This window comes from Notamacropus eugenii, chromosome 2 (genome assembly GCF_028372415.1).
Source record: "Notamacropus eugenii isolate mMacEug1 chromosome 2, mMacEug1.pri_v2, whole genome shotgun sequence".
In the NCBI taxonomy this organism is placed as follows: domain Eukaryota; kingdom Metazoa; phylum Chordata; class Mammalia; order Diprotodontia; family Macropodidae; genus Notamacropus; species Notamacropus eugenii.
The window spans coordinates 323,070,454-323,098,429 of record NC_092873.1 but is presented as its reverse complement, the minus strand read 5'-3'; the positions used below and the strand labels follow the sequence as shown (position 1 = coordinate 323,098,429).

Sequence of the window (27,976 nt, the reverse complement as noted above, 5' to 3'; positions counted from 1 at the left end):
CTACCTTAACATAATGGTAGCAGGGCCACCACTCACTACATGAAGCAGATTCAATTTGCCATGTCCTTCTTGAGTTCATTTTAAAGATGAGGAAACTGAGGCGCTTTATATAGGAACTTCTGTCCTTCTCTTGTATATTTCCTTCCTTTAGCACAGCCCTTGTAAGCATCAAAAGATCTAAAGAGATGACAGTCAGTGTCTTCCCTTTTCCTATCTTCTGAGCAGAAAAAGGGAAAGGACTGCTTAAGCAGTGGGAGGAATGGTTGGGCACCAAGGGAAAGGCAGGCATTGCAAAGAGGTCTCTAGGAGAGATCATATGGAGAGGTCTCCAGAGATAAAATGTGGCTATTTGATTGGACAATGCCTAGTGCTCTCTCCTACCCCTTTTCTACTTTCCCTTTTTGCTTTGTCTCCTACTATTAAAATGTAAGCTATTTGAGAGCAGGAACAATCCTGTTTTTGTACCTAGCATGGTGACCAGCATGCAGTCAATGATTAATAGATGTTCTCTTTAGTACAAAGGTGAAATGGCTACTTAGCAGTCTTGCAAAAACTATCTTATGTCCCAGTAAGGCTTGATCATTAGCATCCTAGCTGACTGAATTAGTAGTAATAAATTAAGCTACTGAATTATGTTCTAATCACTCTGTAATGCACACTATGATTTTTTTTTGTGCTTATTCCTCTCATCAAGTAGGAATAAATCATCTGTCTTTTACTCAAGGCAGCTCAGTGGCACACTGGATAGAATTCCAGGCCTAGAGTCAAGAGGACCACAGTTCAAATAAGGCCTCAGACATTTACTAGCTGGGTAATGCTGGGCAAGTTTTTTTGCCTCAGTTTCCTTATCTTTAAAATGAACTCAAGAAGGGCATGGCAAACCACTTCAGTATCCTTGCCAAGAAAACCCCAAATAGGGTCACAAAGAGTCAGAAGCTACTACTGATAAAACAACGGAACAACCACCTATATTCAAATCATGTTTGTACATTAGCCTTCTTTTTGCAGACACCCTAAACTAGCACCAAAAGCAGAATTTGCCTTGGTGTAACCAGGGTGAGAGTGGGAACAAAGAGCCAATAAAATGAGAATGAGGCACCCACTTCCTTTGGTGAGAAGTCAGGCTCCCAGCAAACCTCAGGGGCAAACCACAATGTTTAGATAAAAGCTAGGGGCTGGTTCTAGCTGCCAGCCCTAGGGAATCCGCTGAGTGATTGCCTGATTGCCTCTAGCCTTCTTTGTAGAAGAGGATGCTGTAAAGAAAAAGTATATTTGAAAAGAAGACTTGCTCTTCCATTCAGGTTTCAGCCCTGCCTGATGTTTTTCTTCACTCAGTTTTAAGTAGAGGCCCCAGAGCTTCTAGGAGTAGCTACCCTTCTTGTCTCTGTTGCTACCATCAGTTTTTACTTAACTTCTACAGTTTCAGATTTCTCTCTACGTCTTTTTGGCTTCCACATGAATATGCCAATCTTTTTCTGCTTAGGTCACCCATGACAAAAGTTGGATCTATCAAAAAGAACTTTGCAGTTGGGCAAGACACTTCACTTTCTGGTTCTCAGTTTCCTCAGTTGTAAAATGAGAAGTTTGGATTAGATGACCTCTAAGATTCCTTCCAGCATTAGCAATTGAGACAACTGACTGACAAAACCAAGAAAGCAGAAGTCATTTCTCTAAACCTGGATCTGTAGCTTTGAGTAGAGAGGGGTAGAAGGGATGTGGATTTGAAATCAGAAGACCTGGGTTTGATTTATCTGTATCTTTAGGTCCTCTGTTCCCTCATTTGTAAAATGAAATGGTTGTATTAAATGATCACTCAGGTCTCTTCCAGCTCAAAAGTCAATGATTCCAGGCCCATGTGTACCCTAGCAATGAGCCTGGTCCACTCTGGCGGCATCCCTTCTTGTCTATTCCCACAGCATCATCTTCCAGTGGCAGGGTCTGGAAGTGGCCTTCTCATGGCGGTATGTTAGAGAGAGGCAGGTCTCTGGTACAATGTTTGCTGATTTCCATGAAGCTCTCCTTGTTTTACAGCTTCTCCCCTAGTTCAGTCAGTCAGTGGATACGCATTTAATTAAACTCTTACTGTGAGCCAGGCACTGTGCTAAGTGAGCACCTTGGATGCAGAGAAAGGCAAAAATACACTCTGCCCTCAAGGCGAACAACAGATGAAAACTATGAACATGCCAAACATATCTGGGGTGAATGAGAAGTAGCCTCAGAGGGAAGGTACTGCTAAGTCCTGGCTGCCCACTTCTGACTCAGATCTTGGACTCTGATCTACCCAGGAAAAGCGGGTTACTGACCTCGCTCAGCCATAGTTTCTTTCTTGAACACTGATGTGTACCCTGCCTCTCTTTTCCCAGGAGGGCCTTTTTTCTCTCCAGGATTGTTTGTCACCCTAATCACTGGCATGTGTGGGCCTCTGGTGGATACAACATCACCCCATCACATTACCAGCAGCTTCTGTTTATCAGCCTTGGCATGGCAGCTGCATCCCTCCCACTCCCCACCAACGTCCCCCATCTCCCCTGCTCCTCAGAGAGAACAGGCTGGCCCTGTATGTTGGGAACAAAATGAGATAAGTTTTTCCTCTCAGCCAAGGGAGGTGAAATTGGGATAGGCTGGTATGAGTCTTCCATCATCATTGATGGTACCTCTCTTAATTACCACGAGCACTATTCATTTCTGTGTCAGTTACACCCAGAATTTGCCAGAAATTAATAGGTCCTTAAAACTTGTATCCAGGTTTGCCCAGGAGAGTCTGACAATGATGGGTTTTGAGTCTAAAGGGAGGAAAGGGAGAAGGAATCACAGGCTAGGGAGAGACCTGAGCAAATGCCCCTAAAGAAGGTAATAACCCAAGAGGAGTCAGCTACCCTATCTGCATCTCTTGGCAGTATCCCCTGATTTAATAGCCCGGCATGAGTAGAATCGTGGCTTCTGGACCCTGGGGAGTGACTGACCCATCCCATGTGCACTTTGCTGGGGCAGAGGACATAGCTTATCCTTGGGCTCTTGTTCACTCTGTCTAATGGCCAGTCTCCCAGGCATATATTTATCCTATTCTGGGATCCTACTCTGGCTGAATGAAGCAGGTGTTTAGCTGAGGAACAGGATGTCTGGGGCTGTGGGTAGATATGAATGTGTGCTGATTCTTAAGGGGCCTCCCTTTTGATAAATGTATCAGTGGCAAGGTGATCATTTAAGGATAGCAGAATAGACAAAGGAGCTTAGACCATAGAGTCAGTGTTTTTCAGGAGAAAGAGCACTGGATTTGGAGTCTAAAGACCTGGATTCAAATCTCGGCTCTTCTACTAGTAGTAGAAGCTCTTCTTCTTCTTCTTCTTCTTCTTCTTCTTCTTCTTCTTCTTCTTCTTCTTCTTCTTCTTCTTCTTCTACTACTACTACTACTACTACTAGTTATGCAACCTTAACCAAGTTACCCACTCTGTGTCTGAGTTTCTTCATCTGTAAAATGAGATGTTCAACTAGATGGTCTCTAAAGTACCTTCCAACTCCAACTCTACAATCCTAGGAATCACCCAGCTGCGTACTCTGAATCTTGAGGTAATAAGTATTTACTAAGTGCCTACTATGTGCCAGACACTCTGCTGAAAGCTTTACAAATATTATCGCACTTGATCCTCAGAGGTCATCAAGTCTAACACCCTCATTTTAGGGATGATGAAACCAAGGTCTGGAAATGCTAAGTCATTTGAAAGGTCACACAGAGAGGAAGGAGTGGTGCTCAGAATAGTGAAAGGATACTCTGCATCTGGAGGTGACAATCTTATTTGGGGTGAGAATGAGAGTGGTTTACCAGACCTCGATGCTGCTGTTGCTCAGTCGTTTCCAACTCTTTGTGACCCATTTAGGGTTTTCTTGGCAAAGATACTGGAGTGCTTGGCCATTTTCTTCTTCAGCTCACTTCACAGATGAGGAAACTGAGGTAAACAGGGTTAAGTGACTTGCCCAGGGTCACACAGCTAGATTTAAACTCAGGAAGATGAGTCTTCCTGACTCCAGGCTTGGCACTCTGTCCATTGCACCATCTACCTGCCCTTTACTAGACCTAAGGAACAACTTAAGACCAACCTAACCCCAGGTAACTTGAGCTACAGATTAACTTACCTAGTTGAGGGGTACCAGCCAGCTTAAACTAGCCTAAATAATAGAATTTACACTCCCTTTCAGTTGTTTTCAATACCACTCATAATATTTTCTATATGTTACTTTCTCCCTTTTCCTTGGGAGGCAGTAGGTTCACTTGATGCAAAGTCAGAAAACCTGAACCTAAGCCCCAGCCTTAACACTTACTGACTTTGTGATTTTGCTCGAGTAATTTTATTCTCTGGGACTCACTTGGTGGTCTATAATCATCATCCAGGCCTGGAGTCTGGAAGACTCATCTTCCTGAGTTCAAATCTAGCTGTGTGACCCTGGGCAAGTCACTTAACCCTCTTTGCTTCAGTTTCCTTATCTGTAAAATGAGCTCAAGAAGGAAATGGCAAATCACTCTAGCATCTCTGCCAAGAAAAAACCAGAGGGATCACAAAGAGTCACATACAACTGAAATAACTCAACAACAAAAAAGTTACCATAAGCACTAAATCCTAAGCTCCCAAACCCCAAGGAAGCGAGGGAGTTGTACCCAGAAGAGAATGAAGTCTTCCTATGCCTAGAAATCTATGAACTTAGAGAAATTCTCCCCATGAGCTCCAGAGGCATTATTTCTGTTTTTCAGCAAGAAGGTATACCCCTGAGCAGAGGGGATAAAACATAAAAAGACAAAAACTTCACCTTGCTCTCAAGTAACTTATGTTCAAATAGGGGAAGAAAATATACACATAAACTGGTACGTAGAAATGGAGAACAGATGGAAGGGTGGCCTTAAAAGGAGAAGGATCTAGTAGCTGGTTGATCTGAGAAAAGCCTGCAGAAAGTGACATTTGAGTTGAATCTTGAAGGAAGTCATGGATTCTACAAGAGGTAAGGATGTAGAGCATTCCAGGCAAGGGAGACAGCCAAGTCAAAGGCAGTGTCCTGTGTGAGGAACCGTGACAAGACCACTATGGTGGAATCATAGAATGAACAGAAGGGAATCAACTAGAAGAAAGTTAGAAAAGTAGGAAGGGGCCATATGGTAAAGAATTTTGAAATGTTAAACAGGACTTTTCAGTTGATTCTATAGGTCAGAGGCACTGGAGTTTTTTAGGGGTAAAGGGGAGTGCAGGAAGTTACATGACCATATCTGTACTTCAGAAAAATCACTTTGGCAGCTAAACAGAGCATAAATGGCAGCAGGGAAAGATATGAGGAGGAAAACCAATTAGAAGACAATAATATAATAGTTCAAGAGATGTGATGTGGGCATAAACTAGGATGGTGATTGGAAAGAAGAGGGTATATATGAGAGATGTTGCAAAGGTAGAAATGACAAAATCTGGCAATTTATTGGATATACTGGATGAGTGACAGTGAGGAGTCTAGGATGACACCAGGTTGTCAGTGTTAGAAGTGATACCCTCAACAGTAATACAGAAGTTCAGAATTACCAGGCACTGTGATTAGCACTTTACAAATATTATCTTATTTGATCCTCACAACAACTCTGAGACAGGTGCTATTATTATCCTCATTTTATTGAAGAGGAAACTGAGGCAGACAGAGATCAAGTAACTTGCCCAGCAATTAATATATAGCAATGAGAGAGTGTAGACAGAAAAGCTAAGTGAGCCAAGGACAAGGTTATGGATGTGCCACGAATAAAGATCCGGAAAAAGAAACTGAGAAGGAACAATCATCCAGGTAAGAGAAAAAGCAGGAGAGGAGCGTCACAAAGAAACAAAAGAAAGCACCCAGGAGGAGGTGTGACAATGTCTGTTAGATTTGGCAATTAGGAAATCATTGCTAATTTTGAAGAGAGCAGTTTCAGTTGAATGAAAAGGTCAGTAGTCAGACTGTAGAGTGTTTAAAAGAAAGTTAGAGAAAAGGAAAAGACAGGACATAGAGTCACTGAATATAGAAGGCTTTTTCAAGGAGTTCCTCTAAAAAGAGGATGAGAGATATTGGATAATTTTCCTTTCTTCTTGAAATTATTTTGTGTGGTTTATTTATATGTGACAGAGGCATTGAGCATGCTCAAATTTACCCTTCCTGGTAGGTTATATGGAGCATGAGCAGATATTTGCTACCTAGTGCTAATCCACCAGGTGGGACTTTAGGGACTGTATGTGTGACTGAGGAATTTGTACTATGTGATGACAAAGCATCTTCCATTTGGTTCCTGAGCTGCAAGAACTGATGATTCGGGGATTACTGAGCTGAAACTGAGTAGTTATACAAAAGGCATGACCTGCCCCTCCATCAGTCTCTTCCCTTTTTGGCTATGAGTGAGCTGTCTCCTGAGAACAGGAAGTGGGGGATGGGCAGCTACCCTGTCTCCCATGCAGACATGGCAGCTGTGATCACATGGCTGTCTCTGTCTTGTTGTATTTATCTTTTCCTAATAATAGACAAATAAGTAGTCTAAGATAGAAGTGCCCAGGCAGTGACCTTGTGGGCTTTGAAAGGTCTGAATGTCTGCAGCTGTGACCATGGTAGCATCCACTGGCATGGCATGGGCTAATGGCAGAGGAATCATCTGAATCATGAAGAGACAAGCATTCCAAAGATAGATGACATCAGAGAATAATCATGGAGAGAAGGACCCATTATAGACTATAAAGGCACAGAGCCTCAGAGACAAGCACAGGGCTCTATGGAGAGCTACATAAGGAGTGCATGAAGGGAGAAAAGAACTTCCAGAGCCAGGAGTCATGAATTATCCCTTTGCCACATACATTCTCTACATGTATGCTTCGCTAACATTGTAGTCAATATTTGTTCCCACCTTCTGCCTGACTCTGTGCATTTTTAAAGAATGCACACAGGATTTGGGGGGAATGGTTTGTACCAACTATTCTCTGTCTACCCTCTAAGTAAATACTTTTTATAAAAACTAACTAAGCCTCCTGGTTGACTGTTAATAGAAAGCACACTGGTAGGGACTCAGGAACTACAGTATTAAAAGCACAGCCCATTAAGATTATCCTTAAAATCCTGAGAAAAGAGCAACAACAGGCACCGTCTAGGAACCCCAACCTTGAGTGTGACTGCAAATTGAGGGAGTAGCCCCAGAGGGGATGACACACTTTGTTTTTATTTATTTATATGTTGTATTCCCTTCCAAGCTATGTGGACAAGGAATATTGCATATTTGTCTTTATGTTACAAGTATTTAATAGTATCATGTACAGAGTAGGTGTTTAATGAATGTTTGTTGAACTGATGGGATTCGGGGGGAGGCCAGTATAGTGGGTCTCTGCAATGCCTTTCATCCTTGTCAAAACTGGAGGAGTCTTGGTGGGTCCCACTGGGAAAATGAATCATGAAACCTTTGGAAACAAGGCTGTGCCAAGCCTTTGTTCCCAACAGAAACGAAGCTGTGTGAGTGGACAGGAGAGGTTGAAATTTTGTGTGTGGGGACACACACATACACGTGTGTGTGTATATATCTCACAGTTATATGTAACATATATCACACATATTTATATGTGTATATACACACATATACAAATATACATACACAAATACACACACACATATATTTATATATGTCCTTCCTCTCTGCCTTTCATTCCTGTTTTGCCCTTGAGAGACTTCCTGTCAGCCATTCAGCACAGGGAGCTGAAGCTGCCTAATTGTCATATGGGCTACAAGTCTGTCGAACTGAATTTCTTGGGATGTGGACTTCAGACTTCACCTGCAGTGATCTCAAGTACTGCTGGGAGATCTGTGTGCTTCTCTCAAACCTGGAGAAGGGATGAAAGCTGCTGAAATTATGGCGATCAGCATTGCCTAGGGGGATTCCAGTGTCAGCCACTGTCTGGCCCTCATGGAACAAAGAGAAATAGCCAGCAGAAGGAGAGACAGACCTTTCTCCCATCTAGGACTGGAGTCCAGAGTGTGCACATTCTCCCCTTTCCACTTCTCCCCTTCCAACAACCTGAGGGTGTTTGGGAGGAGCTGAGAGATGACTAAAATACAGTTCAAGCAGAAGCACCATAATGATTTCTGTAGTGAGTGCTCTGGCCTTACTCTTCTAGAACAAGACATTACGCCCTCAGGGTTTGACCAAGACTGGTGAGGGGGCTGGGGTATCTTTCTCTAATGCTATCAGCTTGATTTCCCATTCTGATGTGATTAACTGCCCTTGCCCTGGTTCTAGTGAACCAACTAATATCAATTACTTTTCCTAAAAAGATATTTATGGGGCAGCTAGGTGACTCAGTGGATAGAAAAACAGGCCTGGAGTTGGGAAGACCTGAGTTCAAACTCAGCCTCAGACACTTCCTTGCTGTGTGATCCTGGGCAAGTCACATAATCTCTACCTCAGTTTCCTCATCTGTAAAATGAGGATGATATCAGCACCCACCTCCCAGGGTTATCATGAGGCTCAAATGAAATAATTGTAAAGTGCTTAGAAGAGTGTCTGGCACATGGTAAGCACTATATAAATGTTTATTATTAATATTATTATTACTTCAAAGATTTGGCAGGAACAGAAGTATAAACATTTTACCCTAACACTTCCAGGGCACATTTTCTCCTGTAACAGCATAGGGAGAGTGGGCTTAGATTTTACTCACTTTCTATGCACTCTTAATCCCACCAAGTTCATGTCCCAATGCGACATTGCTTCTGGGTGAGCCCTTGCCTCAGCTACCCCAGTATGGGTCCCGGAGATGCCTCCTTACTTCTTGAGGCATTGAGGCTAGACTGGCTACAAAACCTGGCAAAGACTCTACATCCAGACCTCTTGCTGGCTTGCTCTCTGGCTGCTTCAGAATTCACCAGACCATTATCTGCAATCTCCTTCAACCTAAGATGAAAGAACAAATTCTGAGCAAGTGGGTGGGACTCTGATAGAAGAAGCCCAGTTGGCTCCTTTCTCTTACTGGAGCACTGTCAGGCAAAAACACGTCAAAATAAGAGAAGGGGCATATTATAATCCACTAGTAGTTTTTGAATGAACCCTGGTCCTGGCTATAAAGCAGCAGATAATCAAAGAACCTTCTTTTATGCCATGGTTAGGGGATCAGAACTGGTTTGCAGAGTGTCTGTTCCTACTCCAAAGTCCATGTGGAGACTCAGCTGAGCACTCGGCATGGGTTCATAAGGACTCGGTTTATTGGCCAATCTCTCATTACATTTCGTCCTCTTTAAAAACCAAACATATGGGTACAATAAACTGTTTGCCTGAGTCTTATAAATGTGGGGGGCCAGACTGAGAGAAGGGAGAATCTGGACGCAGCGTGAGGTAAAGCCAGAGATTTTCCTATAATTTTCCTATTTCAATCACCCTAAAAGGGCCACATGGCAAAATCTGCCCTCAGAATCAAAATGACCCAGGTTCAAGACTCTTCTCTGACAAATGCTGTTGGAGTGACCCTAGGCAAACCAACTGACCTCTCCTTGTCCCTAGGGACTAGGCAATTCTCTGAGATTATGAATTGGAGATGGTTTTCAGTCTGCATCAGTGGAGGTAATTTCCTCACTGGGAGTTCCCCACACCAATAAAATTACCAAACAGTTCTGGATGATATTTTGTTTCAAAAGCAGAACGTAAGTAACATGGGCTAAACCTGTGTGGGGACCTACAGCCTGGTGGGGTGGGAGGCTTGTGTAAGAGTAGACTGCTCAAGCACAGCAGGGAACTGATGAAACCACTCAGCTGTGGTTTGAGTGTAGTGCCTCCTGGTGGATATGGCAGGCATTACATGTCCTCTCCAGTTGATACAGAGATGCTCAGCCAGTCCTGTGGGTTAAGGAAGAAGATAAGTCAGTGCAGGCTGCTGGACTACTGCAGTACCCCAAGCGTCACGTGAGGCATCCACCAGGTGTCACAGGCAGCGTACAAGCGTATCTCACTGATTTGACAGCAGCGGTGTGTTGACTACGTGACCAAAGGCAAACTCCTGACCTTGTCTGGTCTTTACTTTTACCCCTAAGCATCCTTAAGCCAGTTCTACCTCCTGGTGATTAAGGGAAGGAAGGAAGGAAGGGAGGAAGGGAGGGAAGGAAGGAAGGAAGGAAGGAAGGAAGGAAGGAAGGAAGGAAGGAAGGAAGGAAGGAAGGAAGGAAGGAAGGAAGGAAGGAAGGAAGACACATAAGATAGTGAACTGTGGGGCAGCTTGAGGTCAATAGAGGAGAGTATGAGCAACAGTGGGGGAAGTGATACAGAAACAGGCCCAGGGCAGAGAAGATTTATTTTGATCTTACTTGAATTATTAAGTGTCTCCAGGATGATTTTTCACACTAGGGGGCCTACACAGTATGTGGTCTTTGGGAGACAGAAATCATCACAGCCTTTTTAAAGAGAGACTTTGTGAGAAGGTAAAAGATATAGCACTTAGGCGTATTCACAACCCTGGTGAGTGGGGTCTTCACAGACCCACTGAGAGTGGGTGTTAGGCTTTCAGAGGGGAGGGCTGCAGGATTGGGGAAAAGGTGTGCTAGTCAGCTGGCTTGGAGTTCCTCCTTCTAGACAGTTTTACAGGACTGTGTGTTAAAGGGGAAAAAAATCTGAACCTGAAGGGGATTCTCTAAGAAGGGTTAGGTCTTGGAGAAACAATTAATTTTCTTTCCTTTTAATTACCAGGTTTCTAGCTGAGAGATGAGGCTCTGACACTGCTGCAGGAAGCCTTGAAGAGAACACAGGACAGACAGTGCTCTGATGCTTCACTAGCCAAGTGGCTCTCTCTGGGGGTGGCACAGGATATTCATGCTGAGAATGGATTAGGAATTGGGGAGATGACGGCTTTAGAAGATGTCTGCTTCTGCAAACCCTTTCTCCCTTCCTTCCCTTTTCATCCCACTTTAACCTCCAACAAGTCAAGATTTCACCTGCTCAGCATATAAACCAATTAGACTAAATTCCTGTTAATCTCCCAGTGTGCTGGAGGGAGTGAGGGGGAGAAAACTAAAAGTAACCCCTGATTTCAGCTCTAGGTAACTTCAAACTGTACCTAACAAGTAAATTTTATTTTTTAAATTAATTTTAACGTAATTCTTAATTTTAATTTTATTTTTTAAAATAAGCTTTCTTGATTACCCCCCTCACTACCCCTCTCCCCACTGAACCCTCTTCTTAATAATAAATGTAGACAGCAGGTGGTGCTATGAGGCATCTCCAGCTTTCAGAAATCTCAAACTGGATGTTTCACACTCATCTCCTAAACAGAACACATTTTCTTTCCCCCTAAAGCCTTTCCCCTTACCCCTGCCTAAATACCCTATTACTGTATAGGGCACACACTGACACACACAGACACACAGACACACACACACCTTAGCAACCTTTTTTGAATTCATCCAACCCTCTCCTCTAATACCGCTGTCATTCTAGTGCAGGGCCTCATCACCTCACTATAATTTACTGCTGGATTGGCCTACCTCAAGTCTCTCCCAACTCCCTTCAGTCTAAAGTGATTTCTTAAAGAGCAGGTCTGCCCATGTCCCCACACCCACCCCACTCAGCAAATCCCATTGACTTCTTATCACCTCCAGGATCAAATACAAAATCCTCCCCTTAGAGTTTTAAGCTCTTTATAACCTAGTTGATTCAGTCTTATACCTTACTCCCCACCCCATACTCTTCCATCCAGTGACATTGGTGTCCTTGGTGTTCCAGTCAGGATACTTCATCTCTCAGTCTGGGTATTTTCTCTGGCTGGAATGCTTTCCCTCCTCATCTCTGTGTCCTGCATTCCCTGACTTCCTTAGTCTTAATGAAGATTTCATCTTCTAACGGAAGCCTTTCTTAACTTCTCTTAACTATTCCCTATTTATCCTAGATACAGTTGCCTGTACAAGTTTCTTTTCTCTTCTCTTAGATTGTGAGCTCCCTGAGGGCAGGGACTGTCTTTTGCCTCATTTTATATTTATATTATATATAATTTGTATATTTATGTTATAAATGTATTTAATATATTATATCATATATTTATATCATATATATATGTGTATATATGAAACATAGTGCCTGGGACATAGCAGGTGCTTGATAAATGATTGACACAACAGCTTCCCACCCCAACCCCAATCTTTGGAATTTGTGGCATTTCCCAAGGAGGACTTTCCTTGGTCCACATCTTTAATCTCTCTGCCTCTCAGTCCAGAGGCTGGAAACTTCACTGAAACTCTTGCTTATATATTTACTCCATAGCCTGAGCTAAGTGATCCTGAGTCTTTGGTTCATTTTCCTTTGATATTCAGATACTTATAAGAGCTATTCATTAAAGACCATAATATTCTTTCTCACTTACATTAGTCCAAACTTGGGGCAAGTAGGGAAAAAAATATTTCTCTGTTGTCCAGAGACAGAGGTCTGTCCCCTCTGCCTCTTCATGTCTGTATTACAAGCTATTTACTGGCTTCCTCCACTGCAAAACCCCCATACAAAAATCATAGACATAAATCACAGAGAAATGATGATCTGTATCACCAAGGCAATATTCACAGGGCGACTATGAATATGCCAGTATAGTGAATCGCAAAGTGTAACAGACTCTCCATATGGAAGGCAGAAGAAGAAAAACATTTATTCAGGCACCAGAAAGCCAGATCCCAGCACCAGAAAGCCAGATCCCAGCACCAGAAAGCCAAATCCCTCATAGTAACCAAGAAGTCAATATACATCAGCACTTCAGGGGACAAAGTCATTCTCAAGCCCCACCCCCACCTCCCCAGGGCCTTCCTACAAACAAACAAACAAACACTCAGGAGTCTCCCTATGCCCACTAGCCTGTGTCCTGTCCTCCCTCCACCCTAACTGCTCTCATCAACTTCCTCCCAGTTCTGTTCCAGCTCCACCTCTTCCTGTTCCACCCTTCCTGTTCCATGTGACTTAGACTCGTGACTCAGTTTTCCACGTGACTTAAGCAGGTCACATGGGCCTATGAATGGATGGGAAAGATTTTCCCATTAAGAAGCAAAATTACATTAACAATAATCAAAAATGTATTATCAATACAGGATCCAACATAATTTTATGTAAAACAAATCGGGAATTAGGTAAAACAATAGAGAAATCATATGGAAAATGTCTGATAGCAAAAAGGGAAGGGGAGTGAAACCTTGTTTTGATTTCAAAGATGAAACTAGTCAGCAGTTTTAGTCTGTTCAGTCATAGTCATCAGAGTTTTTCTGTTCGTTTAACTGAGTGGAGGCTCTAACTGCTGGAACCAGTCCTCCAGCACCCAGATTCTAGTCTCTGGACTTCAATCTTAAAACACTTGCTAAGCTTTCCATCTTTCCTCAACCACCATTGTTGCACTGCCCCCGAACTCATTCATTCCTCTCCACCAGGGTCAGCCCCCTAAGAAATGGAAAGACCTTGCTTTCCCACTACTTAGGAAGAAATATAGAAAGGGTTATTCTTAGGGCAGGGAGGTACATTTTAAGGATCTGTTATCAGAGGAACAAATAGGGATAGAGCCAGGAGAACATGCTGACCTCTCCCCCACTATGCTCTACCTGCTTCCCAATCCTAAACAATTAATCATCCATTTCAAGTTAGAAGGGACCTCAGATGCCATCCATTCCAACACTCATTTTATAGATGAGGAAACAACCCCCAGAAATGAAATGACTTGCCTAATTCGGTTCACACAGGTAGCAAGTGCCCAATGTCTTAAGCCAACAGGCTATATGCATGTTCCTGCAACAATTCTTGTATTATTTCAACTGGAGATTGGTTTATTATATTGTACTTACCAAAATAAATGATGTTGAAAAATGATGAAAAAGTAATATTTAAACTTCATAGAAAGATTAACTTTACGTCCATGTATTTCTTATTCAGATACAATGAACTGATTCACCTGTGTGATGAGCCAATGGCAATTAACCTGATGGTGAAGCTGATAGATTGCACCCAAACTGGTTGATTCACATTTGACTTTGTTTGCACATAGCATATTAAATAATCATTGCATTGTGATTTATTGTCAGTTAAAATGAATTCAAAGGGTAACATACCAGCTAGCACTTCTATAGCACTTTAAAGTTTGAAGGGAGAAAAAGGGAGAGGGAGAGAGAGAGATCATTTTATCCTCACAATCCAGTTAGAATATATATGTATGTATGTGTGTGTGTGTGTGTGTGTGTGTGTGTGTGTGTGTGTGTGTGTGTGTATGGAAAACATATAAATAAAGTGAGGCAAAAACAGGTTAAGTGACTTGCCCAAGGTCACACAGGTAGTAAAGGCCTGAGGCTGAATTTGAACTTGGCTGTTTCTGACTCCAGGTCCAGTGCTCAATCCACCTAAATGGTGGTATCTTCTATAGAAAAAGCAAGTTAAGAGCCATGGGTTTGGAGTAAAAGAAAATGAGGTGTGTCGTGGACTTGTTGACTCTGCTATATCTCTAAGACATCCAGTTAGAAATGTCCAAAAGTCAGTTGATGATTAAAAACTGAAATTCAGGAAGGATAGAGGCTGAATGCAAAGATCTGGCAATCATTTGCATACAGATAATCACTGAAACTGTAGGAACTGATGTGCTCACCAAGAGTATCTATTTTGTACAACCTCTGTCTGAATATGTTGTCTCCCTGGGCTGGACTATAAGCTCCTCAAAGGCAGAAACTGGTTCACTAGTCTTTGGATTCTCAGCACTTCATACAGTACCTGTCTGGCACTCAGTAATGATTTAATAAATGCTTGTTGGCTGATTCTCCTACCTCTGAGTATTCCTGCCCACTGTTACCTGTAACAGGCACTAAGTCTGTTAAATTGAATAGAGCTGTTCATTTGGGGTAGGAAGAAGCAATGCAGGGGCCAAAAGGAATGTGGTAAAGGGAAAATTATTCTCTTCCTCTCAGTATCCTCCCACCCCACTCCAGGGATGAGATGGGATTTCTTATTCCAGCCCCAGTCAAACTACAAAGAAGGGTCCTAGGGCAGGACACCTAGGGCAGAGAGATGAGATTGTTCCTGGTGATGGGACTTCTACTGGGTTTCAAGGACTGAGTAGATTTTGCATTTTTGGTTCTGGCTGGAATCTAATGTGCATAAGAGACAGAAACAACTGATTAAATGCTTTATAATCCACCTGCTCCCTCACTACCTCCCCCCACCCCCCCAAGGCTAAGGAAATAGGGCTGCCTTCCTATCTGAAGGGATTTGGAAGTACTTGTCTCTATCGTTGCTGAGCCAGTATGCCTCAACTGAGCAGATTCAGAGACACTGCTGGTCAGGGATTTGGGGGTGGGAGTAGAGAAGGGACATTGGATATCAGCAGGGTGCATTAGCAACTGATTATTTTTTCTCCGTGTTCCAAAACTGGGAACTAAATAGCACAAGCTTAACCCTGCCATGCCTTCCCAGAGCTCAACTAGAAGAAGAGACCAGAGGAGTTAAAAGGTCCCTCTGCTCTGCTGTGGATTGTGAGAAGTCACTAGTTAAACTCTAGTCCCATAGAACACTTTAAGCAGAAAAGGAAGTGAAAGATAAATCCAATAGGAAGAGATCAGGCTAAGACTCTTATGGTCTAGGAAGTTGCTCAGGGGATTGGCCTTGGAGATTTGCAAGGCTCAGAAGCCAAGGACAGTCCTGGGGGGCTGGCATGATTTCAAATAAACTAATACGGCAGAAAGAGGCAAACTTGGTAAGTCTTATGCACGTACAGTGGTTTCATTATCTGAATTATAAAGGTTGGGAGGAAAAATTGATTTGGGGAAATATAGTAGCTTCTGTTACCTGAAGGGCCCTCAGGTTTGGCATTGTATCTGACCTTTATATGTATGTAAATCACTTTTCAAACCTAAAGTGATATTCAAATGTTAACTATTATGATTACTTATGGCATTCCAGGAAGAGAAGGAAGGAATGAAGGAAAGAGTTAGAGGGAAAAAGGGAAAGGAGAAACAGAGAAGGTGGAAGGGAGAAGTGAGGAGAAAGAAGACAAAAGAAAGAAGATGGTGGAAGGAGAAAAGGAAAAATGGAGAAGGAAAACACGTAGTAGGGATAGCGGGGTTAAAGAAAGCACAGAAGAGAGAAAGGGAGGATGCAACCAAGAGAAAGGCAGAATATGTTACTGCAGGCAGCTTGGAAGACATGTTGGGCAGGATGAGAAATTAAAACGTGAGAATTGATCTGAATCCAAGCCACAGGAGGTGCTTGCCTCCAGTGGGGCAGGATCCCCTTAGACAGAGAAGCCCACTGAAGCGTAAGCAAGGACTTACAAGAGAAAGCCCAATTCTTATTCTGTCCTATGCACCAGGTGGAAGCTTTAGGGGCATCTGTGAGACGACAGACTTCTAATCATGTAACAGATGTGCTTTTCATGACCATTTTTCCAGTTCCCAAGTAGGGGTGTGAAAGCAACTTTACATGTTCAATATGGAAGACATAATTCTCCTGGAGAGAGGCTCAAACTTCCCTTTAAATTTACACTTTTCCCATCCCAATCTTCCACATTTTGCAACCTGATAAAGAGACTTCACAAAAGAATGACTGAGAAATCCAGAGAAAAGAAGAAAATGGGAACAGCAAGTGGCATTCCCTAAACACAAAATCTCTCTTCCTCATTTTCTCCTGTTTCTTCCTATTTATCCAGTCCACTGGAGAATTTATTTTTAAAGACAACAGAATAGCTCACTTCCTATTATTAAACTTCATTTAAAATGAAAAAAGGACAAGATGAACCCTGGAGGGAGAGTTAAAACCCCAGATCCAACAACTATTCTATGTGGGGTTTCAGGCAAGTCTGCCTCCTTGGTTCTCAGTTTCCCCATCTTTTAAATGAAGTTCATAAAACCATTCATTCCCAGGGAGGTTAGAAGGAAGAATCAAAGTCGAAAATTTAACAAAACAAAACACAAACTTCTTGATATATGTGTTATTCATTAAGAGTAAATCTGGGACATGGAGTTAGAAAGAATACAGAAGAAACAGACCAGTTTCAGCTCTTTAGGGAGCAGGATGTGCAGACAAATCCCACTGCACAAAACCAAAGCTCTGTAGCTCCAGGCTGGCAGGGCAGGCACTGCTGATTCTGGGGATCAGAGCTCCTCAGTCTTTGCTAGGCAGTTAACACGAAGGATAGGTAGGCTGTTTAGCACAGGCACCAGCTGCTGGTACTGAGATACTCAAAAGGAAAACTCCCTTTTTCTCTGGCTCTGCCTCATTGGCTTCCACATCCCACTTTCACACCCTTCATTTGGGTGATTTCTTCTAGTCTGCCTCTTGGGTGACAAAACCCCAAGATGCAGCTATTTCAGGCATCAGGGCAGGTTATTAGTTTTTACATTTATCTGGTCTATGAAGGTAATAAGCAAAACTACAAAAGCAAAGCCAGGTTTGTACTGTGGAAATGAGTTCTGAAGTCAGAATTCTGGGATTGGGTGATGGGCCAGAGGAAGCAAGGTAGGGAAAACAGAATACATGTAGTCATGAGTGAAGGAAGCAAGGGGTCATATTGGCCCTAACATTCTAAGCAGAACAGGAACTGTTCATCCATTGTCCAGGGCAGCTGAGCCTGGCTGCTTCTCCAAATGCCTGAAACCCTATTCTCAGGTAGCAGAGACTAGGACTTTATTCACTGAGCAGATTGCTGGCAGGTGCAGCTCCCTCTGTGTGTTTCCCACCCACCCACGGCACCCTCTTTCAGTCTGCTGGAGCCAGCAAGAGCTGGTGATTAGGTAACTCTCTCCTTCTCCCCTCCCCTATGTGTTTATGAGATGCCAGAGGCTGGTCAGGCTTGGGGAATGGGTTGGGGCTGGCCCACGGTGTGTTAGGAGGCAGAAAGCCATGGTCATCCACTCCATGAGGCAACAATGGGTAGACAGGAGTTGGGTCATTATTTTTTTAATCTGAATTTCTTCTTTTAAAAGTGAGTCCTATTTCTTGTCTTCAAATGAAAAAAACCTCAGCAGTTTTCCAGAGAGAGGCTGGCTCTCTGCCTTCTGCTGAACACGTGAACTGGCTGTTCCTAAGGCTGCGTGACCGCAGGCATGATGGTGTAAGTGCAGTGTGTTGGAGGCTGGGCCTGATTCAGGCCAGGTTGGGGCTTCCAGTTCAGAATTAAAATTAGTGGGCTGCAGTTATCCAACAATTAATAAGTAATTTTAAAAAGGCGTTTATACTTGGCCACCATAGGGAAAGGATTCAGTTGGGTGCTGCTTCCCCCCAGTGCTGGATTTGTGTATTCAGACCACCAGGAAGTGACAACAATGGTTTTTAAGACTTGGTTCCCCAGCCAATCAAGTCTCAAAGGCCATTTCAACACCTTTTAAGGAGAAATTAGCCTACTCTACACGGTAAATATTGCTGCTACTGCAGGTTAGGTGGCCTTATGTCTTGTGAGAGGTGGCTATTTAAAAGGCCCTGAGTCCCTCCTACACTGAGTCATATCTGGTAAGCACAAGGATCATACATACTTCCCGGTGCAGAAGGTCTTTTCATCATGGCTGGCTAAGTTACTCATGTTATTAACATGGCTGTGGTTATTCAAGGTTGTGAAATCACATAAGGTACTGAGTTCTTCTAAGACTTTTCCTGAGAGCCAGGTTTTGGTCCTACACAACTACCTTCTCCTTTAGCCATATCTGCTGGAGAGAGATGTGCAGAGTTTTCACAGTGTCCATGATACAGCATCCACATCTACTCTCCTTTCATCCTTGGTTCACAATGATAGGGTGTCAGAGGTCTGTCCCTAAGTCACACATCTATGAATGATGTCCTGGGCTGGGATTCTCAGGAGGCCTTTCTTCTCCTGCAGACTCTTCTAAGCCTCTTGTAGGGGATAAAGTTGAGCTCTGCTTCTCCCTCAGCCTCTCATGACCCCTTAAAAGAAGAGCCAGAAAAGAATACAAGGACATATGAGAGTAATCCCTAGTCAAAATACTGAAGCAGTTAGGGAGTTATTTTCAATCTGCTTATGAAAAGTGAAATGGACTTGGGAGTTCCAGTTATTACTAGGCCAGCCAACAACTAGATATCACTGACAACCCATACTCAGCACCGAGGAGATGTCAGGCTGGACTGATGTAAGATTAGACTGAGAAGTGAGGGGCATGTAGCAAGGACACCACATGGGGTAGCTGAGTCACAGAACCAGAGTTGAAGGGGACCTCAGAGGTCATCTGGTCTTAATCTCCCATGAACAGGAATCCCCTCTATAATATCCCCCAACAAATGATCATTTAGCCTTTGTCACTTAGTAAAATTAGTAGTTACTAGTTTCTTCAATCATGTCCAATTCTATGTAACCAGCATCTTCTTCGCAAAGATACTGGAATAGTTTGCCATTTCCTCCTCCAGTGTGTATCCATTTTACAGATGAGAAATTGAGACAAATAGGAGTTAAGTGACTTGCCCAGGATCACAGTTAGTAAGTGTCTGAGGCTAGATTTGAACTCAGATCTTCTGGACTCCAGACCCAGTCTTCTATCCACTGTACCACCTAGCTGCCCTAGTTAGTAGTTAGTAATAGTAAATTGGTTAGTAAATTGCTATTCTGCTTTCTATAGTCAAGCAGAACAAACCTAATGTCTCCTCCATATGAAAGTCTTTCATTAGAATTATCATGTCCCTCTAGGTCTTCTTTAAATCAAGCTAAACATTCCAGTTCCTTCAATTAATCCTTAAATGAGAGCATGTGTAAAAAAGCATTATGCAACAGGTCAAAGCAAGACAAATGTTTATTGATATCTTTATACAGAATGCCCATATGGCCCTTTACCATCTTAGCTGTCCTCTCTGGACATGCTCCAAGCTTACGAAATGTTATTCAAGAAAAGGTGGCACCCAGACCCAGATACCACCCTCCACATTACGATGATCAACAAGAGAACAATAGGGCTATCGCCAACCTAGTACTGAACACCATGTCTCTCTTAGAGCAGCCTGAGGTCATATTTGCTCTTCCTGGCTGCTCTGTCACACACTCTTGATTCAGGTAGACCTTGCAAACCACAGATCCTGTTTTTTCAGATGAGCTATTTTCTAGCCAGAAGCTAGATGATAGCTAGATAGTAGTAAATAGAGCACCAGGCCTGGAATCAGGAATGCTCATCTTCCTGAGTTCAAATATGGCCCCAAACACTTACTAGTCGTGTGACCCTGGACAAGTCACTTAACCATGTTTGCCTCAGTTTTGTCATCTATAAAATGATATGGAGAAGGAAATGGCAAATCACTCTAGTATCTTTGCCAAGAAAACCCCAAATGAGGTCACAAAGAGTTGGATATGACTGCAAAATGACTAAAGCAACAACAAATATCAAAGAAAACTGCCCTGATAGCCTAGAAATAGACGTTAAAATAGGCACTGAAAAAAATCCACCAATCACTTCCTAAAAGAGATTCCAAAATGGAAATTTCCCAGGAACATTAGAGCCAAATTCCAGAACTCCCAGGTCAAGAAAAAAATATTGCAAGCAGTCAGAAAGAAAAAAAAATCATATATCATGGAGCCATAGTCAAAATTGCATAGGATATAGCAGTTTCTACATGGGAGGATCAGCAGACATGGAAGATGATACTCAAGAAGGCAAAGGAGCTAGGATTAAAACCAAGAATCACCTACCCAGTGAAAATGAATATAATCCTTCAGGAGAAAAAAAATAAACATTTAATGAAATAAAGGACTTTCACGCATTCCTGAAGAAAAGACCAGAGCTGAACAAAAAAAAAAATTGGTCTTCAAATACAAAACTCAAGAAAAGCATAAAAAAGGTAAAAAGGAAAGAGAAAACATAAGGCATTCTATTTACTTTCCTACATGGGAGGGAAGATGATACTTGTAACTCTTAAGAACAGTATCACTATTACAGTAGTTAGAAGGAGTATACATAGAGGATACAAGAATAAGGTGACTATGACGGAATATAATTCCCCCCAAAAAGTTAAGGAGTGAGAAAGAGGATTACACTGGGAGCAGAAGAAAGGGAGAGGTAGAATGGGGTAAACTATCTCACATGAAGAGGTACAAAAGATCTATTACAATGGAGGGAGTGGCACAGTGTGCATCGTTTGAACATTATTCTCATCAGAATTGGCTCAAAGAGGGAGTAGCATATAGAATGGCGTAGAGGGAGCAGCAGTTTGGCATAGAGATCTATCTTATCCTACAGGGAAGTAGGAGGGAAGGGAGTTAAGAAGTGGGAGACTCACAGAAGGGAGGGCAGATTGGAGGAAGCATGGTCAGGTACAAATCCAAGTAAGGAGGGAAAGGGTGAAAGCAGAGAAAGAAGGATTGACAGAAGGAAAAAGAGGATGGAGGGAAATACACAATTAGTAACCATAACTGTGAATATTTATGGGCAAATTCACCCATAAAATGAAAGTGAATAGCAGAGTGGATTAAAAATCAGAATTCTACAATATGTTTGGTTTTCTTTCTTTTTCACAAGAAACACACCTGAAGGAGAGAGACACACGAAGTAGAGGTAAGGGGCCAGAGAAAAATCTACTAAGCTTCAGATGAAATAAAAACAGCAGGGGTAGCAATCACGATCTTAGACATAGCAAAAGCAAAAAATAGATCTAATTAAAAGAGGTAAGGAAGGAAACTACATCTTGCGAAAAGGTACAATGGACAATGAAGTAATACCAATACCAAACATATGCATCAAGTAGCACAGCATCCACATTTTTAAAGAATAAGGTAAGTGAATTACAGGAGTAAATAGACAGTAAAACTATATTAGTGGAAGATCTCAACTTTTCTCTCTCAGAACCAGATAAATCTAACCACAAAGTAAACATGAAAGAAGTTAAGGAGATGAATAGAATCTTAGAAAAGTTAGATATGATAGAACTCTGGAGAAAACTGAATAAAGGGAAAAGAGTATGCCTTTTTATCAGTGCTACATCACATCTACACAAAAACTAACCATATATTAGGGCATAAAAACCTCACAATCAAATGCAGAAAGGCAGAAATATTAAATGCTTCCTGTTCAGATCATATTGCAATAAAAACTACCTTCAATAAAGGGCTTTGGAGAGATGGATTTAAAATCAATCAGAAATTAAATAATTCAGAATGAGTGGTCCAAAGAACAAATCATAGAAATAAACAATAATTTCATTAAAGGGAATTACAACAATGGACAACGTGCCAAAATTTATGGGATGAAGCCAAAGCAATACTTAGAGGAAATTGTATATCTTTAAATTCATAGATCAAGAAAACAGAGAAAGAGCAGATCAATAAATTAGACATGTAGCTAAAAAAATTTTAGAAAAAGAACAAATTAAAACTCCCCAATTAAACACCAAATTGGAAATCCTAAAAATCAAAGGAGAGATTAATAAAAATGAAAGTAAGAAAACTATTGAGGTAATAAATAAAATTAGAAGCTGGTTTTATGGGGGGAAAAAACATTAAGATAGATAAACCAGAGGAAAAAAAGAAAATCAAATTGTTAGTATCAAAAATGAAAAGGGTGAATTCACCACCAATGAAGGGGAAATTAAAGCAATTATTAGGAACTATTTTGCTCAATTGTATGTCAATATATTTGACAATCTAAAGCAAAATTGATGAATATTTACAAAAATACAAATTGTCCAGGTTAATAGAAGAGGAAATAGGACACTTAAATAACTCCATCTTAGAAAAAGAAATGGAACAATCCATCAGTGAACTCCTGAAAAAGAAAATCCCCAAGGCCAGATGGGTTCACAAGTAAATTCTACTAAACATTTAAATAAAAATTTATTCTAATACTCCATAAGCTATTTGGAAAAAGAGGTGAAGGCCTCCTATTACATTCCTTTTATGACATAAGCATGGTGCTGACACCTAAACCAGAAAGAGCTAAAATAGAGAAAAAACTATAGATCAATTTCCCTAATGAATTTTGATGCAAAAATTTTAAATAAAATACTAGCAAAGAGAATACAGAAATACATCACAAGGATCGTACAGTTTGACCAAGTAGGATTTATGCCAGGAATGCAAGGCTAGTTCAATATTAGAGAAACTGTCAGCATAACTGACCATAATAAAATCATATGATTATCTCTATAGATGCAGAAAAAGCTTTTGACAAAATACAGCACTCATTCCTATTCTTATGCTAGAGAGCATAAGAATAAACAGTTTTTATCTAAAACTATCAGCAAGTGTTATCTGTAATGGAAATAAGCTAGAAGCCTTACCATAAGATCAGGGGTGAAGCAAGTATGCCCATCATCAGCACTCTTATTCAATATTGTACTAGAAATATTAGCTATAGCAGAAAGAGAAGAAAAAGAAACTAAAGGAATTGGAACAGGCAATGAAGAAACAGTTATCACTCTCTGCTGATAATATGATTGTATACTGAGTTGTAGGATATAAAATAAACCCACATAAATCATCAGCATTCACATATATTACCAACAAAGACCAGCTAGCAAAAAGATACAAAAAGAAATTCTATTTAAAATAAACTGCAGACAATATAAAATATTTGAGAGCCTACCTGACAAGACAAGCCCAGGAACTACATGAACACAATTACAAAACACTTTTCACACAACTAAAGTTAGATTTTAATGGAAGTGGAAAAACACCAGTTGCTCATGGGTAGGCTCACTGGCTCAGCAATCATAGCTGCCAGTTCTTTCGTCTCTCTGGGATAGAGCTTGTCTTGTAAAATGAACTCATCAAAGGGCAGCAAGGTGCTCTCTTACTATTTTCCACCTTACATTTGGTTTCAACTCTCTATCAGTCATTTTTGCTCTACCTTTTCATACCTAAGCATTTATTCTCCTTGTCAGGAAAAGAAAAATCACGAGAGAAATAAGAGGTGAAAATTCAGCCTTCTCGTTTGTCCATTATCGTCATCTCTCCAACCAGAGGAATGGTTTTATCCCAGTCATTTGGACACAACCCCCCTTCTCTTCTCTGAAGATACTCAGTGTCCCAAAGGGTTAAATCTTACTTTTGAGATATTGCACCTGCCACCCAGCACTACAAAAATGCAATCGCTTTAGCTTAATGGTATTGCTCATTTCAGGAACTTTCAAAGTACCCTGTCTTAGGAATTGTTTAGCAGAGAAAATTAACTGCAAGATAGGAGGTAGCAAGGCTTTGGACTAAATTATGTAGGGAAATGACTAAACCTCCTTTGCCTAGAAATCTTTAAATAGAGAAGATAAAGAGGGTTTACTCCACTTAAAGACAGGGGGATAGATTAGACAAGTTTCTGATCTGAGAAATTCTAAGGTTTTTTTGTCTTATGCAAGGTCATATAGTAGGTTGGTGTCAGTGCTAGCAATGAAAGGAGGCATTACGGTATTGTGAAAAGAGCATTGGATTTGAGTTAGAGGACTTTATCCATATCTCCAATCTTTATCACATAGTACACGTATGCCCTAGGCCAAGTCACTTAATCTTTCTAAGTCTCAGTTTCCTCACCTGTAAAATGAAGGAGTTGGATCAGATAACTGCTAAGGTCCCTTCTAGCTCTAGAGGGTATAGGCCTATGAATTCAGTTGGCCTGACTGCCACTGTGGAGGTGTACTGAGCTGCTCACTCTTTCCTCGGCAACCGCAGTAACATTTGGATTCTCACAGTGGAGCTACCTAGTCTGCATGGCCCATTCTAAAATCTTCCATGCTATTGGTCTAGTCTCCCACTTGTAGTACTCACTCACTCAGCCTTCCATGGAGAAAGGTGGGGCAAAGCAAACCTATAAAAATATCACTCTATGGGCACTAACCCTGGTTGGCTCTTTAACCCCATAGTATGGCAAGCATAGTCATTCCCCTTGGGGGGATGGGGATAAGAGGGATCTAGGCATATATTCCCATTCGTATCATATACCTACCTCTCCTTTCCCGCTTCTTGTGAGCTGACAAGCTGAATAGTCCTCCGGATATATTCTCGGGATCGAATGTCTGCCTGCAATACATGGTTAAGTTGAAGAAGAGTAGAGAAGAGGTGGAAGGAACTAAATGGAATTCTGAATTTTCTGAATTCTTTCCTAGGGAAGGTCTTTTCCTAACCCCAATACACAAGAACAAAAGATTATCATGTTGACTCATTTTATGTTTGATGATGATTAAGTAAAGTCAGACAGTATAATCTGACTAGTTGAGCTAGAGAATTTAGTTTTCTCCAACATTCATTTATTCATCCATTAATCCCTTTATTCAACGAATACTCTAAGAGTGTTCACCTTCAGGTACTATTAATAGCTGGGGTAAAAAACAAGGAAGAGTCAATAGACAAAATGATTTTTCACAGACATTACATACCTATGTCTGAACATATAGTACTCATAGCTTCTACAAATATAAAACTGGTGACATTTTTGTTCATGCTTTTGAGATAAAGCATTTTAAAGAAATCCTTAAATTCACCCTTGTATAAGAAATGTTTTAAGTGCCATAAGAGAAGCTTGAGAAAAGTACAATGAGAGATTAGAGGAATGTCTTCTGATTTGGGAAATCCAAGGCTTCATAAACATTTGAGTGGAGCCCCAAAAGATGGATTTTAATGGATCCCCACAGATGAAAATAGTGATAGAGGAGGGGAGGATATTCTAAGCATAGGGGATGGCAGAAGTAAAGGTGATGAGACAGAAGAACATGGAGTGTATTTGAAGGATATGCACATACCATTTGACTAAAGCACAGAGTTTGTGCAGAGGAACTGTGGGAGATAAGGATGGAACAGAATCATCTCATACAAGCTCTTGAAGGCCAGGCTAGGGCATTTGGACTATATTTGGCTGGTGATTAGAAGCCACTAACAAATTTTAAGCAAGTTTGTGACATTATCAGATCTGTTATTTAGAAAGGTTCTCCTGGCAGTAATATGCAGGAAAGACTACAGTTAGAAGTAGATACTGTAGTCAGAAAGATCAGGTAAAACACAAGTGCAACAGACCAGACATGAGGTGATGAAAACCTAAGCTACAGCAGTCATAGTGGGAATGCTAAGGAAGGATATAGAAACATGAAACATTGTCAAGGAAGAAGAGATAGGATATGGTGAGTAATTTAATGTGGGAAACAAAGGAAAGCGAGTCAAAGATGCCTGGAGTTATAGTCTTTTGTTTGAAAGTGTTCTCTATCATTTCCCAACAAATCCCATGTTTTCACTAGGCCCATCTGCCCAATTTACTACACAGAAATACCCATTCCTATGAACCTTTCTTTGCACTATCCTTCTAACTAAGCAGCATTCATTAAGTTCTCATTATATGCCAAGCAATGTGCTAAATGCTGAAGATAAAAAGAAAGGCAAAGAAAGGCAAAAACAGTCCCTGCACTCAAGGAGCCTGTTTATATAATGGTGGAGACAACATGTACATAAGTAGACATATATAATATACATGTAGTGTAGGTAGAAGGTAAACCTTAGAGGAAAAGGCTCTAGCAGCTGGGGGGAGGTCAGGAGGTAAGGGGCTCATTCTAGGAAAGTCTTGCAGAAGCTAGTATTTGAGCTAAAGAACCAAGGGAAGCTCAGAGGTGAGAGTGGGGAGGGAGAGCATTCCAGATGCGGGGGAGAACCAGTACAAAGGGACACTAACAATTTGGGGAATCAGCCAAATTCTGTTGAAGAGAAACTACTTGAGCCAAGCCTTGAAAAGAGGCATTCAAAGAAGTAGAGGTGCGAAGAGAGGATATTACAGGCATCTGCAAAGGCACAGAGATGGAAGATGGAATGTTACACAAAAGGAACAAGTAGCCCTGTTTGCTGGAGTACAGAATATGGGAGGAGAACTATGAAAGATCTATAGCCAGATGTCAAGTTGAGGAATTTGTATTTTAACCTAAAATCAGCAGGGAGCTACTGAAGCTTCCTGAGCAGAAAAGTAACACAGTAGGACATATACTATATACCTATATAGTAATATATAAATATTGATTCAACAATTTTAAAACACTTAGCAACTTATTAAAGCATTGACCAACCACTATTTGAAAGGACTAGTGATAAAGCATGCTATCTACTGACTGAGAGATGATAAACTCAAAATGAAGCATCAGATACATATATTTGGACAAGGACAATTCAGAAATCTGTTTTGCTTGACTGTATATTACAAATTATTGTTTCTTTTTCAATGGGGGTAAGAAGAAATGGGAGGAAGAAAAAAATAAATTCTTGTTTTTTAAAAAAGGAATATCAAGTTGGAGCTATATGGAGGATGGTCTGTAGGAGAGAAAGACTGGATTCAGGGATACCAATTAAAAGGTTTAGATGATTTGAACGATGGATTTGGAGAGAGAGAAGAAGGAATTTACAATGGATGCCCTCAGTGTTTTCAGCTAAGCATGAGGTGATATCCTTTGCTGAGAGGCCCTACACAGTCTAATGCTGTCTTAATCTACAGTATACATACGATATATCTCTACATTCTTGATACTTCAAGCCAAAGTGGACTATCTCTTGAACATGCCTTATGCTCTCATGCCTCCATGTCTTTTCCTCATATTATTCTTTGTACCTAAAATGCCCACCTTCCACCCTCTTTGCTTAAAGTCCTACCCATCTTTTAAAGATCAACTGAAATGGTAGTGAAGAAGATGAGGGAGTATAGGCAGCAATTCAGCTGAACTCCCCCCACATTCACCTCCAAATAACTTTAAAACAACTACTCAATTCAAATTTTGTAGTGGCAACAAAAGGTCAGAGTGAGATATTTTTCCAGCTTAAGACAACTTAGGAAATCAACATAAGAGGTCTGTGACACCAGGGTGCTGGCAACACCAGCAGCAGGCATTACAGTTGACCATAATGGTGGTAGCAGCAGCTTCGGGAACTCTTAGCCCAGAGATGGTAAGGGGGTTGGAAAACTGGTCAGAAAGATACTATAGGGGACCCTTTGCTTGCCCTGGGTACAGCTGGTACCGATTGGGAATTCTATTGCCCATACATAGTTCTGGGTGTTGGTTTGAGTACAGAGAGGAGCACTTGTGTTT

The 27,976-nt window shown here is 41.4% G+C and overlaps 1 protein-coding gene across 12 annotated transcripts in view; it reads right to left on the bottom strand.

The window, feature by feature from the left end:
* Nucleotides 1-27,976, bottom strand: part of ENDOV (endonuclease V) — a 94,758-nt gene that overhangs the window by 18,866 nt on the left and 47,916 nt on the right. For 3 of the 12 annotated variants that reach the window (XM_072645253.1, XM_072645247.1, XM_072645246.1), the window contains exon 8: nucleotides 24,871-24,944. In XM_072645253.1, coding sequence (XP_072501354.1) covers nucleotides 24,871-24,944 — 74 coding nt within the window. Of the gene's footprint in view, nucleotides 1-9,209; nucleotides 9,860-10,699; nucleotides 10,829-16,928; nucleotides 18,890-23,215; nucleotides 23,287-24,870; nucleotides 24,945-27,976 lie in introns of those variants that run through there. The other 9 variants (XM_072645251.1, XM_072645250.1, XM_072645254.1 and 6 more) reach the window with 6 other exon arrangements.